The sequence below is a fragment of the Crinia signifera genome, chromosome 6 (genome assembly GCF_055691185.1).
Source record: "Crinia signifera chromosome 6, ASM5569118v1, whole genome shotgun sequence".
In the NCBI taxonomy this organism is placed as follows: domain Eukaryota; kingdom Metazoa; phylum Chordata; class Amphibia; order Anura; family Myobatrachidae; genus Crinia; species Crinia signifera.
This window is the reverse complement of record NC_139222.1, coordinates 224,488,685-224,506,678: the sequence shown is the minus strand read 5'-3', so window position 1 is coordinate 224,506,678 and position 17,994 is coordinate 224,488,685. Positions and strand designations below refer to the sequence as shown.

General features: G+C 43.0%; 1 protein-coding gene across 10 annotated transcripts in view; it reads right to left on the bottom strand.

Annotated features, from left to right (window-relative positions):
- PLCE1 (phospholipase C epsilon 1) overlaps positions 1 to 17,994 on the bottom strand; it is a 280,982-nt gene that overhangs the window by 222,696 nt on the left and 40,292 nt on the right. For all 10 annotated transcript variants that reach the window (XM_083149001.1, XM_083148999.1, XM_083149004.1 and 7 more), the window contains exon 2: positions 13,810 to 15,299. In XM_083149001.1, coding sequence (XP_083005127.1) covers positions 13,810 to 14,982 — 1,173 coding nt within the window. In that variant the 5' untranslated portion in view covers positions 14,983 to 15,299. The remainder of the gene's footprint in view (positions 1 to 13,809; positions 15,300 to 17,994) is intronic.

Genomic DNA, 17,994 nt, shown 5'->3' with positions numbered 1-17,994 from the left:
CTTCATACCTTCTGAAAATGAAAAATTGTGAGCCAGAACTGCATTTTTGTGTAAAAAAATGTAATTTTTCATTTTCACTGCCCACTTGTATCAAAATTGGTGAAACCCCTGGGGGTTTGAAATGTACACTATACCCCTAGATGAATTCCCTGAGGGGTGTACTTTGCAAAATGGGGTGACTTGTGGGGGGGTTCCACTGTATTGGTGCAACATAGCACCCACCATTCATTCCACCAGAATCTGTGCTGCAAAATCCAAAAATCACTCCTTCCCTTCTGAGTCCTGCCATGCACCCAACTGGTATTTTTTGGTCACATGTGAGGCATTGCTGTACTCGGGAGAAATTGGGGCACAGATTTTGGGGTGCTTTTTCTCCTTCATACCTTCTGAAAATGAAAAATTTTGAGCCAGAACTGCATTTTTGTGTAAAAAAATGTAATTTTTCATTTTCACTGCCCACTTGTATCAAAATTGGTGAAACCCCTGGGGGTTTGAAATGTACACTATACCCCTAGATGAATTCCCTGAGGGGTGTAGTTTTCAAAATGGGGTGACTTGTGGGGGGGTTCCACTGTATTGGTGCTTGGGGGGTCTTGCTAATGCGACATAGCACCCACCAAAATTCCACCAGAATCTGAGCCGCAAAATCCAAAAATCACTCCTTCCGTTCTGAGTCCTGCCATGCACCCAACTGGTATTTTTTGGTCACATGTGAGGCATTGCCGTACTCGGGAGAAATTGGGGCACATATTTTGGGGTGCTTTTTCTCCTTCATACCTTCTGAAAATGAAAAATTGTGAGCCAGAACTGCATTTTTGTGTAAAAAAATGTAATTTTTCATTTTCACTGCCCACTTGTATCAAAATTGGTGAAACCCCTGGGGGTTTGAAATGTACACTATACCCCTAGATGAATTCCCTGAGGGGTGTACTTTGCAAAATGGGGTGACTTGTGGGGGGGTTCCACTGTATTGGTGCAACATAGCACCCACCATTCATTCCACCAGAATCTGTGCTGCAAAATCCAAAAATCACTCCTTCCCTTCTGAGTCCTGCCATGCACCCAACTGGTATTTTTTGGTCACATGTGAGGCATTGCCGTACTCGGGAGAAATTGGGGCACAGATTTTGGGGTGCTTTTTCTCCTTCATACCTTCTGAAAATGAAAAATTTTGAGCCAGAACTGCATTTTTGTGTAAAAAAATTTAATTTTTCATTTTCACTGCCCACTTGTATCAAAATTGGTGAAACCCCTGGGGGTTTGAAATGTACACTATACCCCTAGATGAATTCCCTGAGGGGTGTAGTTTTCAAAATGGGGTGACTTGTGGGGGGGTTCCACTGTATTGGTGCTTGGGGGGTCTTGCTAATGCGACATAGCACCCACCAAAATTCCACCAGAATCTGAGCTGCAAAATCCAAAAATCACTCCTTCCCTTCTGAGTCCTGCCATGCACCCAACTGGTATTTTTTGGTCACATGTGAGGCATTGCCGTACTCGGGAGAAATTGGGGCACAGATTTTGGGGTGCTTTGTCTCCTTCATACCTTCTGAAAATGACAAATTTGGAGCCAGAACTGCATTTTTGTGTAAAAAAAAATAATTTTTCATTTTCACTGCCCAGTTGTACCACAATTGGTGAAACCCCTGGGGGTTTGAAATGTACACTATACCCCTAGATGAATTCCCTGAGGGGTGTAGTTTGCAAAATGGGGTCACTTGTGGGGGGGTTCCTAACTTTTAGCATCTTATGGTGCCTAGAAACCTACATGGTGCCTAAAAAATAATCTCATAAAAAGGAGGCTCCAAAATCAAGTAGGTGCTCCTTCTATTATGAAGCCTGTGGTTTGGTCACCGTGCACACTAGGGCCACATATAGGATATTTATGAAAACAAAAGAATTGGGGGAATCAATTTTTAGTCACATTTCTCTAGTAAAATGTACTGTGTTCCTTAGAAAAATGTATTAAAATTGCAAATCTGCAAAAAAAAAGAAATTTTGAAATTTCACCTACACTTTGTTTTAATTCCTGTGAAACACCTAAAGGGTTAACAAACTTCCAAAATGCTGTTTTGAATACTGTGAGGGGTGCAGTTTTTGAAATGGCATCATTTATGGGGGTGTCTCACATACAAGTCCCTCAAAGTCACATCAGAACTGAACTGGTCCCTAAAAAAATCAGTGTTTGAAATTTTCTTGAAAATTTGAGAATTTGCTATTCATATTGTAAGCCTCCTAGTGTCCCAAAAAATTAAAAGGAAGTTGAAATAATGATGTCAACATAAAGTAGACATATGGTCTATGTTAGTTATTCACTATTTTGAGTGGTAAGATTATTTGTCTCACAAGCAGAAAATTTAACATTTTGCAAATCGCTAAATTTTCCATTTTTTCACGATATTTTGGTATTTTTCACAAAAAAACACAGACTGTATCGACCCAAATTTACCACTAATTTGAAGTACAATGTGTCACGAAAAAACAATCTCAAAACCACTGGGATAAGTAAAAGCAAAAAAAAGTTATCCCCACTTAAGTGAGACATGTCAGATTTGAAAAAAATGGCTCTGTCAGGAACGCAAAAACTAGCTCTGTCAGGAAGGGGTTAATGAACTTCAGAGAGGCTTGCGGCCGATAGAGGCTTGTCCATCTATTCTAAGGACATCTATTCAAAGGAAGGCGAAAATTTAAATAAGAACTTCAATGTTATACCTATGTTAAACCGAAGGAAAACAGTAAAACAATCTATCCATACAACGGATCACTGAAGAAACAAAGGACAATACATCTTTCCCTCTCAACATGAAAATCCTGATCCTCAGCAGTAGATCTGATCAGAAACTTTCCATGTTTCCACAAATTGTTGGTTTTTATTCTGCTCACTGAACAAACTTATCATTGCACATAATACCCGTAAGTCATTTTGCTTAAGACAACATTAAGAAAAAGGTAAAGAATGAATATTACTTTTGGCTTCCAATATTAACTCTAGCTTTTTAACTGGCAGCATGCTTGCCAAAGTACTCTTTTTTACATTGTATCATGGAATTCTTTTCAAAATCTACTCATCCTACACTACCCCTACAACTGTAAGGAAGAGGGGAGTGAATAATGTAAGCAGAAATGTGCACACTCATAAGCTTATAACTCACTTCTCTACATGCAATTTAACATCCAAAACTTGCCTCTACACAAAATATTCACAAACCTCCACCAACATTTATTTAGTTCCTTCTGCTTTTATTACTGGTGTAATATCCACAAATCCAGGCCCTTATCAACTGCCACACTCTCATTAGGCGGAGTCAAAACAATATAGAAATCCAGCTAACCTCATATATATCACATGTATCCCATCACCCTCCAAGTCACTAAAATGTGCCTTATTGAATGCACGCTCTGTTTGCAACAAACTAACATCAGTTCATTACCTCTTCATCTCTGGCAACTTCAATCTGCTGGCTATTACATATACTTGGCTCACACAATCAGCTACTGCTTCACCCTGCAGCACTATAAAATGGTGGTTTCCACTTCACACACACCTCCTGGCCTGGTAACGGTAAAGGAGGTGGGGTAGGTATACTATGGTCCCAGTTGTGCCCATACACAGTCCTACCACTGGTTCTATCACTCACATTCACATCATTTGAAATTCACTCTATCAGGGTTTTCACCCCTTTCTCTATGCGTGTCGCAGCTATCTATCGCCCACCTGGGCTTCCCAAACAACAATTTCTGGAAGATTTCTCTGCCTGGCTCCCACACTTCTTATCTTCTGACATCTCCACCATCATCATGGGTGATTTCAATATTGCTATTGATAACCCACTTTCTCCTCATGGTACTAAACTTCTCTCTCTAACCGCTTCTCATGGCCTCACCCAATGGTCTGACTCCTATACTCACAAGGGCAACTGCCTTGATCTTGTATTCACCAGGCTATGCTCTGTTTCTGAATTCACTAACACTCAATTCCCTTTCTCTGATCACAACTTTATCACCTTCTCAACCGCCTCCATTTCTCCAAATTCTACAATACCAAAATAATGTAAGCCTCCTCTAACCTGCAGATATACTAATGCCACTGATTTTCTACAAAGTTTCTACCTCTATGCAACAACTGCTCTCACCATTTCTAGACTTGCCTGTCCTGAGACAGCTGTAACCCACCAGAACCAGACTCTACAAAGAGCCCTTGATGAAGTTGCTACAGCTACTCCTCACAAACCACATAGGCTTAGGTGCCAACCGTGGCACTCTAAATTAACAAGACACCTGCAAAACCATCATGTAGATTTGAACGTCAGTGGTGCAAATCTCAAAATCCAAGTGACTCACATTTGAGAGTATCTACCACTCCTATCGTAATGCTCTGGACACTGCTAAACAAACATATTTTCAATCTCTCATCTCTTCTCATGCCACCAACTCTAAGGGGGTTATTCTGGTTGAGTCGGTCCGTTCCACATTCTTTGGGACGGTGACATTTAGCTAACTGCCCCTGCGTAAGCAACGAAATGCGCATGTGCAACGCTATGTCTCCACACTTGTTCTCAACAATACAGTCTAAAAATGTCCACCAAACACTCTCTGGAAATATGGGCCCAATATGGGCGTTATGTGGGCGTGCATAAGTGCGCGGTAGGCGTGCATTCGGACCAGACACCGAGCGCAAGCGAACCAACGCGGCAGAAATCTTCGGTGAAAACAAGCAGCTTTCACTTCTCGGAGGGCAATGGTTCATGTGCTAGGCCAGTGATTTTCAACCTTTTTCAGGTCGCGGCACACCTGACAAGACTTAAAAATTGCCAAGGCACACCAACAGTTTTTAATCAAATATAAGACAAGTAATAACAAATATTGACATATATTTAATATATGTTGAGATCTGTTATTATTGCCTTTAAAATTAGTAGAAACAAATAGGTTTTACTTACATAAAATATCAGTGGGAAACATATGCCCCCACTATGCCAGATAACACATATGCCCCCACTATGCCAGATAACACATATGTCCCCAATATGCCAGATATCACATATGCCCCCAATATGCCAGATAACACATATGCCCCCACTATGCCAGATATCACATATGCCCCCAATATGCCAGATATCACATATGCCCCCAATATGCCAGATATCACATATGCCCCCAATATGCCAGATAACACATATGCCCCCAATATGCCAGATATCACATATGCCCCCAATATGCCAGTTATCACATATGCCCCCACTATGCCGGATAACACATATGCCACCAATATGCCAGATAACACATATGCCCCCACTATGCCAGATATCACATATGCCCCCACTATGCCAGATAACACATATGCCCCCAATATGCCAGATAACACATATGCCCCCAATATGCCAGATATCACATATGCCCCCACTATGCCGAATAACACATATGCCACCAATATGCCAGATAACACATATGCCCCCACTATGCCAGATAACACATATGCCCCTACTATGCCAGATAACACATATGCCCCCTCTCAGTACAGCTGAGACCCTCAGCCCTGCACTGTCAATCATATTAATTGGTTACATTGCCAAGCCCCTCAGCCCTGCACTGTCAATCATATTAATTGGTTAAATTGCCCCTATGCCCAGCCAGCTGGCACATGCCATTCGCCCAGTGTTGCCTCCAGCTCCATCATATCATATGATGGAGCTGGAGGCAACACTGGGCAAATGGCATGTGCCAGCTGGCTGGCTGGGCATAGGGGCAGTGGTTACCTGGCTGATGATGGTGGTTGCTGTTGAGGCTCCGCTCCGGCCTGTACAGGGCGTTGAGGTGTTTGTGGCAGGCAGGGAGGGTGGGCCGCGGCCGGCCACTGCTGGGGGTAAGGCGGCAGCAGAGGGGATGAGTGCCCGTGTCGGACCACCAGCCAGGTAATGCCAAAGCCTGGCTGGCAGCAAAGGAGAGGAGCGGGACGCCTGGGCTCTGGCTGCTGCTATTAAGCTCCGGGGATGCCGCAGGCCTGACAGGCGCGGCCCGCAGCTCTAACAGGCGCTGTCTCAGGCTGCCTGGCTGAAATGGCGCCGAGGAGAAAGGACCCTGGTGAGTCGCCGTGACACGCTGTCACGCGGCACACCTGAGGACTTGCCGCGGCACACTAGTGTGCCGCGGCACACTGGTTGAAAAACTCTGTGCTAGGCATTCGGATTGCACAATTAGTACGTCCGCACCTTAAATACTCGCAGCTGAGCACAATACAATCCAGTCCTCTGTCATTAGTGATTAATTAAACACATTCCACAGGTTCAATTGGAACTACTAAGTCATTGTTGGTTAAATGGGAGAATACAAAATAGTTGAATAAATGGTGCAAACACATTTACTTTATTGTTGGTATCTGGCCCACATTTACACTGCACTCATGGGCGCCGGAACGGGGGGGGGGGGGGGCGAGGGGGCAGCTTGCCCCCCCCTAAAATTACTGAGGCGCTAAAGTACCGTTGTCTGGGGGCGCTGTCAGGGCCGGCGACAGGGGGGGTCAAGGGGGACATGTGTGACGGGCCCCGGCGATCTGAAGGGCCCCAGAGCCCGGCCGGGGCCCGTCTGTGTCTTGATGTATGTGTGAGGTCTTTTCTACACTCACATATCCTGCAGTGCTATGCGCGCTGGCGCCGCTGCGCCGGGTCTCTCCATCCGTCCTCCCTGTCAGACTCAGTCCCCTCCCTGCAGGCCGCCCTGCCCAGCGGTGTTTGATTGACACTTAGTGTCCGACGCCGCGGCCGCCCGCCCCCTGCTGCTTCAGCGACGAGCGTCGCATGGGCATGGCATCCAGCATCCAGGTCCCCAACGCGCTCCAACCCCATCCTGCTGCGGCCAGCGTGTCTGCCCTGCTGTGTATGGGAGGGATCCAGGCAGCAAAACAAAAAAAGTAAGTTGAGGAGATCTCTAAACTTGCTCACAATTTGAGTTAATGTACATTGGGGATGTATTAAGTTATGGGGAGTGTGTGAACAATTGATGTTCTGGGCATATGAGTGGTGTGGGGACATGTTCTGGGCAAATTAGGGTTATAGGGACATGTGCTGAACATATGAGGGATGTGGGGACATGTGCTGGACATATGAGGGATGTAGGGGCATGTGCTGGGCATATGAGGGATGTGGGGGCATGTGCTGGACATATGAGGGATGTGGGGGCATGTGCTGGACATATGAGGGTTATAGGGACATGTGCTGGACATATGAGGGATGTGGGGGCATGTGCTGGACATATGAGGGATGTGGGGACATGTGCTGGACAAATGTTATTTTGTTACTAATAAAACTATAGTGTTTTTCTGTAACTCTATTACTATTGATGAAAACATATTTCATTAACTATCAGGGGGTAACATATAGCAATTTAGGGGGCGCCAAAATGAGATTATATCTTGCCCCCCCCCCCCAACCTAAAAACGTTCCAGCGCCACTGACTGCACTCAATGGACATAACTGTGTTACCCAAATCTATATGCAAATCTGGCGTTTACATTAATGTGAAACAGCACACACGTTAACAAAAATATTGCTTTAATAAAGAACTATTAAAATTTTTTACATTTTGTTACATCATGTTATTTGTCAGTAATGTGTTTAAGTGTAAATTAGGAATTAATTGATTACAATTAAAAATAATATATATGTTTACGAAGTAGCCTAATTGGATAAGTGTGTAATGTGGGTAAAGCATGATTTCCGAACAGATTTGTGAGGTCAGCGCAAAAAATTCCAACTCTATGCGTATGGTCAGCTTCTCGTCTGTTCGGACGCAGTTGGACCATGCAGAATCTTTGAGTTCCAACCGCACACGGACGTGTGGATGCATGTAGGCGTGTGTTCTTTGAAGGTCCAACGTGCGTTGCATTCGGTCATTTCCGAACGAACGCACATCCGAAAGAGTCAAATAGAATAAGGCCCTAAGTGACTTTTTAATTCATCTAAAACACTTCTTTACCATCACTCACACTCCCCTCCGGCTAATATCAGTGCACAAGAACTTGCTTCCTTCTTCAAGGATAAGCTTGATAAAATCCGAGATGAAATGGCATGCTCTTCTTCAGCCAGTGACTTGATTACTTCCTTTTTCTGAGCCCTTTGCCACTTTCTCCTCATTTGACCTCACAAGTGAGGTTGAAGTATCAACAGTGTTCTCTCATCCTCCTACTCTATTAACTTTTCTCTTGATTCTATACCCTTACAAGTCAGTTAAGCTCTGTCTCCTGTGCTTATCCCAAACTCAACTAAAATCTGTAACCTCTCTCTCTCTCTCTCTACTGGTATCTTTCCTTCGCTGTTCAAGAATGCACTTACTGCTTCCATTCTAAAAAAAAACTAAAATCTGGTCCAAACTGTCTCACTAACAACCGTCCTATCTCTCAATTCCCATGCCTCTCCAAGCTAATTGAAAGAAATGCCTACACTAGCCTCACACACTCTCTTAACTCTTACAACTTATTAGAACCACTTCAGTCAGGCTTTTGCTCTCAACACTCCAAAGAGACAGCATTGCATGAAGTAGTAAATGATCTGGCCACTGCTAAATCTAAATGCCATTTCTCACGTCTTATTCTTCTAGATCTCTTGGATGCCTTTGACACTGTTGCCCACTCTTCTCATACAAACACTACAATCCCTAGGTTTTCAGAACACAGAACTTTCTTGGTTCTCATCATACCTATCTAATCGCTCTTTCAGTGTTTTCTTCTCTGATTCTACCTTTTCTTCACTACCTCTGTCCGTTGGAGTACCACAAGGCTCAGTCTTAGGTCCTCTGCATTTCTCAATCTATACCTCCTCTCCTGGCAAAACTAAATCGGGGAAAATTTACGAAGATGCAAGTTCTATTTCACAGGTGATGTTGCTATGGGCAACCAATCAGAATCTACTTCTTATTTATTTAGCACCTTCTAGAAGATAATAGAAAGTATCTGATTGGATCCCCATGGCAACATCCCATCTAAAATAGAACTAGCATCTCAGTAAATTTATGGATTTCAGTAACATCTGTACGCTGATGGTACTCAAATCTATCTATCCTCCCTGGAATGGTCACCTTCAGTATTGCTCAGTGCCTCTGAAAGCCTTTCTGCCATTTCATCTTGGATGTCGTCTTGCCAGCCCAAACTCAACATTTCCAAAACAGAATTAATTATATTCCCACCAGCCAAGAGTAGTTACCAACCTGATATCTCTATCACTGTTGAGAACACAACAATTAATCCTACTCCACAAGCTCGCTGTCTAGGGGTCATCCTCGACTCTGCTGTCCTTTATTCCTCACATTCAATCGGTCTCTAAATCATGTCACATGCGTTTCAAAAACATATCCAAAATGTGGCCACACCTTTACACTGCAAAAACTCTAATCCATGCACTCACTCTATTATGTATTGATTATTGCAATAGTCTCCTTACTGGTCTTCTAATAAAAGACTCTAACCACTACAATTATTTTGAATGCAGCTGCAAAGGCTGATCTTTCTAGCTAAACCAATCCACTCTGTCAGTCCCTGCATTGGTTGCCTGTATTTGACAGTATTCAACATAACAAACTTCTAACATTCAAGGCCTTAACTCTGACTACACCGACTTATATCTCTTTGTTTATCTCAAAATAAATCCCCACCGACCTCTTCACTCTGCACAAGATCTGCGTTTCTCATCCACACTCATTACTTGCACCCACTTACACTTGCTGGATTGTTGTCGGGCAGCATCCACCTTATGCAATGCCCTTCCACGTACATTAAGACTCTCCTTTAGCCTCCAAACTTTCAAGCGTTCCCTGAAAACTCACCTCTTCAGGCAAGCTTATCATATTCCATATTCTTTAGAATGTAAGCTCTCATGAGCAGAGACCTCTTACCTCATGTGCTTATCCTTTCTTACTTCAGTAGTCTTCGACTACCAAAGCATGCTGTTTGCTGCCACCTGGATACTTATGTTGCAGTAATCGGCTGATGTTTCTTAAATCATTTACCCTGTATTATCTTCAACTTTAAGTCACTGTTTTCTGTTTTGATTGTGTACTCTGTAATTGGTTGATGCAGAACCCTTGTGGCGCCATATAAATAAAGGATAATAATAATAATTCCAGAACCCCACATAACCTACAGTAGCATTCATGTCTAATTGCATCCCATCAGGACTGTCTTGCAATCTGATGGGACTGCCATGCTATGGAATTCTGTCCTCATGTATCCCATTCTATTACCCCTATAGATTGTAAGCTTGCGAGCAGGGCCCTCCTACCTCTATGTTGGTTTGTTTCTACCCAGTTTGTGTAATCACTGTTGTTTCCAATTAGCCACATTTTGAAGTGATCTGACTAGATGGCTTAGAAATGAAGCACAGATTACTCTGTGTGTAGGCACCCCAGCGATGGCGATATGAGGTCGAACATGTTGCCATCGAAGAGCAAGATTTACACTTGGCATTGGCAAGTGCATACACATTTGCTGATTTCAGTGGATGTAAGGAAGAGACGGCGGGAGGAGTGATGGTTATGCTGCGGCTTCAGCATGACCGGCGTTAAAGAGGACTCCATCTGAACATCGGGAGCGTGCATCATTAACCATATGGAGGGCACACACTAAGCGCTATTATGAACAATATTGCCTAGTGTGTATGGGGCTTTAGTGTATTTTGCTTTATCTGATAATTTTAGTCCAAGTAAAAGTCCAGATTTTTTCCATAAAGATGTTGTTTGCAAGCAAAAGTTCCATCTCCCTTAAAAATAAATGACCCCAAAGAAACAAGAAAAAATGTCACTTCAGCTATCAAAACCCTGGTGATGGAACAAGATTTTGAAGACAGATGAAATTAACCATTACAAAATACCGCTTTTCTATAAATGTAATGTAATTCCACCTAAATGTAATGTAATCCTCTATAGTGATTTCCTAAGGAAAAACACTACTACTTATTTCTCCCAAAACTAAAGCTGGGTACACATTAGACAATTAAACAATGTGTACCCAGAGCAACATCGCGGGCAACGAGAACCCGGGACACTTGCCAATGCAGTGGGGGACAAAATGATGGGGGCAGCATGGCTTTGTTGGTAACACCATCAGTATGAGCTGCATACACAGCCAGCTTGATAACAAGATAAACAACTCACGTGAATGCAGGATAGTGCATACACACTGGATGATATGAATGATCCGTGAGAATCATCCACATTGTCTAATGTGTACCTGGCTTAAGAAGCAACAGCTCTGGCCTTATACAAAGATGCGCCCTAATACACAATTGCTGCAGTCTTGCCAGACATCTCTTCCCAGCATGTCGGATACAATGCAAGCTCAGAGCATTTTTATTGCAGACCATACCTCTAACGCAATATGACAAGACCGCTTCGACAGACTGCAATTCCTTTGATATGTGACACGTTTACCTATGAGCAACTGAGTCTGAATCTTTATACAGAGTTCTACAATTCAGTGGCCACAGCTTTCTTTGTATGCCTGCTTCCCTTGTACTTCGTATAAAAGATGCAGGCACAGTCGCACACAGATATACAAGTGTCACATATCATACTGTGAAAAAGGCACTTAGCACTGCTCACTCATACTGCATATTAGGGCTATTTGTATGATTATGACGGGATGCGGTCATTTGGTCTACTGCATTATGGTAGAAAGTCATTAGGTCGAATCCATTAGGTCGACATGCTAAAAGGTCGACATGACTCTAGGTCGACATGGGAAAAGGTCGACATGATTCTAGTTCGAAAGGTCATTAGTTCGACAGGTCATTAGTTCGACAAGGTCATTAGTTCGACATTGTCTATGTCGACATTCACAAGGTCGACATGGAGTTTTTCACTGTTTTTTGAGCCAACATGTGCCGACAGGCGGTATTTCATGCCCTACCATCCACTAGGGCGTGGTGGGAGAATAAAATAGTGTGCCGAGCGTAGCGAGGCACCGTGCCCGACGCATAGCGAGCGCAGCGAGTGATGCGAGGGGATGCAGTGCACTTTAAACTGTGTCCATGTCGACTGTGTTGACATTCAGGTAAAAAAACAGTGAAAAACCCCATGTCGACCTTGTGAATGTCGACATAGACAATGTCGAACTAATGACCTGTCGAACTAATGACCTTTCGACCTAGAATCATGTCGACCTTTTCCCATGTCGACCTAGAATCATGTCGACCTTTTAGCATGTCGACCTAATGGATTCGACCTAATGACTTTCTACCATAATGCAATAGACCAAATGATCCCAACCCGATTATGACATATCTACAGAATTACTAACTGATTTTCTTTAGCTCTGCTAAATATCTTGAAAAGTCCAGATCATTGCAATTCTCCTAGAAAATAAACTTACATTTTGTAAACACACTTTTAGGATTGTTAGCAGTTATGCAAATTGCTATGCCACCACAGAGTTTGCACATGGCCACTTAGTAAAAAAGTAAAAAGAGTCGGATACAGTTATTGAATACATTTTCCCAGAAACGTTTTTAAAAACAACAAAAATGTGTAAATAGGGAATCCAAGTTAAAAAAGGCATTTACTGAGATGGGCAATCTAGAGAAGATGGGATGTTACCCATATCAACCAATCAATATTCTATCTATTATATTCTAGAACAGGGGTGGGGAACCTCCGGCCCGCGGGCCGGATATGGCCCCCGCACCCATTTTGCTCGGCCCGCCTGCCGCCTACACGCATGCCCGCTTACCCTCCAGTTGGAACTTGGAAGTGATGCACCTGCCGGTCAGCCGCCCGCCCGGCGAGATAAGGGGGAGATCTATGCAGACAACGCACCCGCCAATCACTGCGGGCTGTGACGGTGACGCGTCCGCCAATCACTGCGGGCAGTAGGAAGTGGGACCTGGAAACTCTCGCGAGTGTTGTGATGCACCCGCCATGCACTGCATGGGCGGGAGCATTACGAGAGGATGGAGAGTCCATCAGCGGCAGCAGCAGCAGTCTCTATCACGCTGTGCAGCCGGAGCTAATACCTATGAAGTGTAAAGGTAAATGCTGCTCCCGGCTCATCACTTTCCCTGACTGCCTCTTGTGCTGCTCCTCTTACCCAACCACCCAGTGACCAGCAGCCTCATTCATGCTGACCTCCCTTCCCCAGTGACTGACAGATCCAGGGGGTTGTCATTTATTCATAAAACTGACAGTGTGGAGGAAGGGGGGGGGGGTGTCCCCCCAAACAGGTTTATGTGATTATGTCCTCCACATAAAATGACAACCCTCTGGATCTTTCAGTCATCCATATCACCCACACACTGCTGGGCATTAATTAGCCAGCCCTGGTGTCTCTGCAGTGGTGGGCAGAACTGTTATGTGTATGCCCACGTTTATAATGCCCACATTTATATGCCGTTGCCCGTATGTATAATGCCCACATGTATATGCCGCTGCCTGTGCGTATAATGCCCACATGTATATGCTGCTGCCCATGTGTACAATGCCCACATGTATATGCCGCTGCCCGTGTGTACAATGCCCACATGTATGTACAATGCCCACATGTATATGCCGCTGCCCTTGTGTACAATGCCCACATGTATATGCCACTGATAATTTTTATATGGCCCCCGAAGGATTTTATAAATATCCAAATGCCCTTGGTAGAAAAAAGGTTCCCCACCCCTGTTCTAGAAGGCTAAATAAATAAGTAGAATCTGATTGGTTGATATAGGCAACATCCCATCTTTAATAGTAAATTTATCCCTTAAAGTGATATCTGGTAGCAAAAAAAAAAAATAACCCCACATAAAACAGACAAAAACCCACATAAACAGGAGCTAAGAAACATACCTGACACATTGTCAAATTCACCAAGTAGCACAGAAAATCTTTTCTTCTCACTGACCCATGTACGGAAGTTAAGTGTTTAGCTGTCAGCCAACTCCACTTCAGTTCATTCGCGCTTTCTTGATTTCTCTCAACGAAGCAACAAGCTTTAGTTCCAATATGACCCGAAGGCAAAGATTTCACAATTGCGCTTGTCCCTGTATAAACAGACTTTTTCACGTTTTTGTAATTTTTACAAAACCGCCTGATCAGCAAAGCTGAACGGTCCTTCCTGTTCCGTGAGAAAGGATCGATTTCATCCATGCAGCTTTCATAGCCATCCTGACATTGTAAAGGCGGCTTTGAGGACATACTGCATGGTAAATTCTGTCCATTGGTATTATCTCCAGAAAATACTGAGTTTGTTTCAAAACATAGTCTTGGCTGATTATTAGCAATATGACTGGCTTCATAAAAACCTATGTGCCCATCGTTCCCCTCACAGCTTTCACGCTGCTCATCCGAGTGACATGTGCTGGAGACAAAACTGTCACAGTAATTTGTTTTCATTGTCTGTAAACGGTCGCTTAAAATACACTGGTTATTTGTGGAACATAAAGCGCTCTTCTGAGTGGAATAACTTATATGCAATGCTGGAATGCAACGAACACCATCTGTGCAGTGATCATTCACTATTAACTGACCCTTTAATGCCCTTCCCTCCGCTGAAGACCCATCCACTTTAAATTTAATTTCTGTTAACACAGCAGGAATCTTCGGCTCAAGACAAACATTGTTTCCTTTAAGGGGATTGTAGGACTTGCAAAACTGATTAAAACCTAGGTTGGCTTTGCAAGATCTCTCGAACATTTTGCTGTTAATGTTCATAAAGTCAAGTGAATGGGATGTGCAAGTGTTACCATGTAGAACATCTCTGTCATTAGTATTTGCTCTACATTCACCTTTCCCTGCTATTAAAAATGACTTGGTCCCAGAACTGTGAACATTATGCCCTTCAAACATATTTAAGCATTTAACAGCCTCAGTGTTGTCTTGTTCTTGTGCTGTACTCGATCTTATTATAACACGAGAATCCAAAGTATTCTTAGAATTTTCATCTCCAGTTGAATGAGAAGATATCACTTTCCCGGCCACTGGTGGTAAATCAGCCGAAGCTGTTATGTCCTCAGAGGTCATCTTACTGTTTAGTCTTGTCAGTCACAGACCAGATACAAAATGTACTGTACCTAAGAGAAAGTTCATAGTTTTTGTAAAAAACGGATACCATGGAAAATAGTTTGTTTTGGAACAGATGTCGAATGCTTTGTTTTGCCTAGTCTTGTATCCGATACTGTGTCACAAGTCATGTTTTTTAATGGGTAGTTTTATCCAGCTGTTTACTCCAGAGATGCACCAGAGGAGCTTACTGCATTTATTTCTGATAAAAGTCATGTGGATTCAAGTTACATTCCCGAAGCCTCTACTGCTGTATGATCGTGCACAAAATAGGATTCCTATAGAAAAAAATAGAAACAGATATATCAGTGCCTCAATTTGACTTCATAACAGTTTAGGAAAATAGTGAATTAAGCTATAATTTACTTAGAGATAATTTAATGCACGGTTGTGCATTAAAAGCAGTATTACGAGGGGCTTCCGTTCGAGGTATCATCCATAAGACCAACCAAGAGGTTCCAGTAGCATATTATTATAAAGCAGTAGCGTTATTCGCTCAACATAAACAGAAGCCCAATTACAGCCTTTATTTATTCGGCTCCAGTTGAGGTTCATCATAGACTAAATCCCCCCCCCCCCCCCCCACCTCTTTCAAGTTTAACAACCTATTGCTAAATTAAATAAGCAATTTTTTTTCTCTACAAAAGTTCTGGTAGGTTACTGGCATGTAAAATGAGGGGAAAGAATGCGATCGATAGGATCAAGTGCCCGAAACCCCTAAGATATTGCACAGCAATTTGCTTGTTATTATTAAGCTTTACATAATTCTCAATAATGATGACTGTTCCTCAATCCTCTGAAACCACCATTGGCAGATTATTAGATTCTATAACCTCCCTTGCCTCTCAAGGATGCAGCCACATTTATATCTTCTCTGCGGAGCTGATGAAGTTTAAACTGCAATAAAATCCATTAAAAATGATAAAGCCTCTGGACCTGATGGGTTCATTAATAGCTTCTACAAATCTTTGCGATCCACTGTCCACCCTCTCCTGGTCGATAGCTTTAACTATGTGTTCCATAAATTATTTCTTAAAGAAATGCTAGAGGCCCAGAACATTAGAATTCCCAAATCAGGGAACTTGGACTCAAGATTGTGCTAGAATTATAGGTCTGTTACTAAACTTATAGAAAATAGGTTGAAAAGGTTAATTTTGGCTAGGCAACCAACAATAACAGAAGAGTATTTAGCCTTTTAGAAGCTCTTTCGCAAGGCTTCATTGGCTATACATGTCGAAGGTTCTTGCTAAGTATGGTTTTCATGTGTTGCTTTTGAAGGCAATTTGGCCCTATACCAGGGATGGGGAACCTTCAGCCTTCCAGCTGTTGTGGAACTACACATACCAGCATGCCTTGCAACAGTTTTAGCATGGCCAACTAGCAAGACTGTAGCAGGGCATGCTGGGATGTCTAGTTCGACAACAGCTGGAGCGTCAAAGGTTCCCTATTCCTGCCCTATACAATAGCCCCTCAGATCATATTTTTAAAAACTGATTACTATGAGCGTTTAGATTTTTAATGGAACATGTCAGACCCATTATCCATATGCTTGCCAGGCTTCCTGCCTTAAGGTCCATACACACTGGGCGATTATGGACAGTGATGACCACAGTCATCGCTGGGGGGGAAAGCTGCTCTGTGCATACACACTGAGACGCTTTCCCCCTGCCCGGCGCTGTCAGCGGGGGGGGGTGGGGTGGGGCAGACGACTTTGCATAGTGCATCGCTATGCAAATCCATGCAAAGCTTTCCCTGCATTTCCCCGCTCACCACTCATCGCCGGCCCGTACACACTGGGCGGCTTTGAGCTGAAAGCCATTAAAACTTGGTGTTTTGAGCAGCTTTCAGCCGAAAATCGCCCAGTGTGTATTGGCAGGCTTGTATGGGCCGGCCTTAAGTTACCTACGTCTTATTGCAGGATGTCCTTGTTTGTAACCACCACCCATTACTACTTCAATTCACTGCTCTTACTAAGAATTAGGTTAATTAGGACATTTCTTGGTTAGGCCGTCTGTCCTAACCAAGAAACTAAATCGAAGACAGATCTCTAAATTTCTCTTACTGAGAGAATTGGAATGGGCTGTTTAAACATTTTTAACATGTCCAAATGTATAAACCATTCAGAAATGCTATTTAAACGGATACATAAAAAAAATCTGTCCAGAATCCTTAAAATTCTGCTGGAAAAAAAGCTGAATGGTGGACATATCCATATTTTTTGGATGTGTTCTGTGATGCAAATCACTATTGGTTGAGGTTGTCAAATTGATTTGGCAGGTCACGTGAGATTCTCTTCTTCTACTCTCCGGTCCACACTTTTACACCACTTCCCAATCAGTCCAGCATCACAACAAGTATATAGTTGGTCCTATTTTAATTGCTAAGAGAGCAGCTCTTGTCCTATATTGACACCCACCCTGACAAAAATGATCATTTATGGTCCAGCGTAGTCACAAAATCGAAACTCTAGGAGGCGGATTCAAATGATTGTGCGCCGGCAGCCACTAGAGGGCACCCAATGGAGCTATTGAAATGTAGCTTCATTCAGGCACGTATGGCTACTGCCTTTATTTCAGCTCTCACTCCCTGCAAACTCCCAGCATTCCTTGCAACAGTTTGGCAGGACCAAATAGCAAAACTGTAGCAGGGCATGCCGGGATGTGTAGTTCAACAACAGCTGCAGGGCCAAAGGTTCCCCATTCCTATGTTAAACTGTACTTACAGTGTGGTCTGAATTATACACTGAACACATTGTTGTCTCAATTGCAGCTTGTTGTTACTCTATTTTATGGGTGTTTACAGACCCAATTTTTCCTATTTTAGTCTAGTAAGGTGTATATAATACGATTTGTTATTGTTTTCTTATTTTTTATGTCATGAATACATTTTGTATTATTTATATCATATATTTATTTTCTTCCCCATCTCTTTCTCCTTTGTTGTGTATTTGTCATCTGTCACTTTAAAATCAGT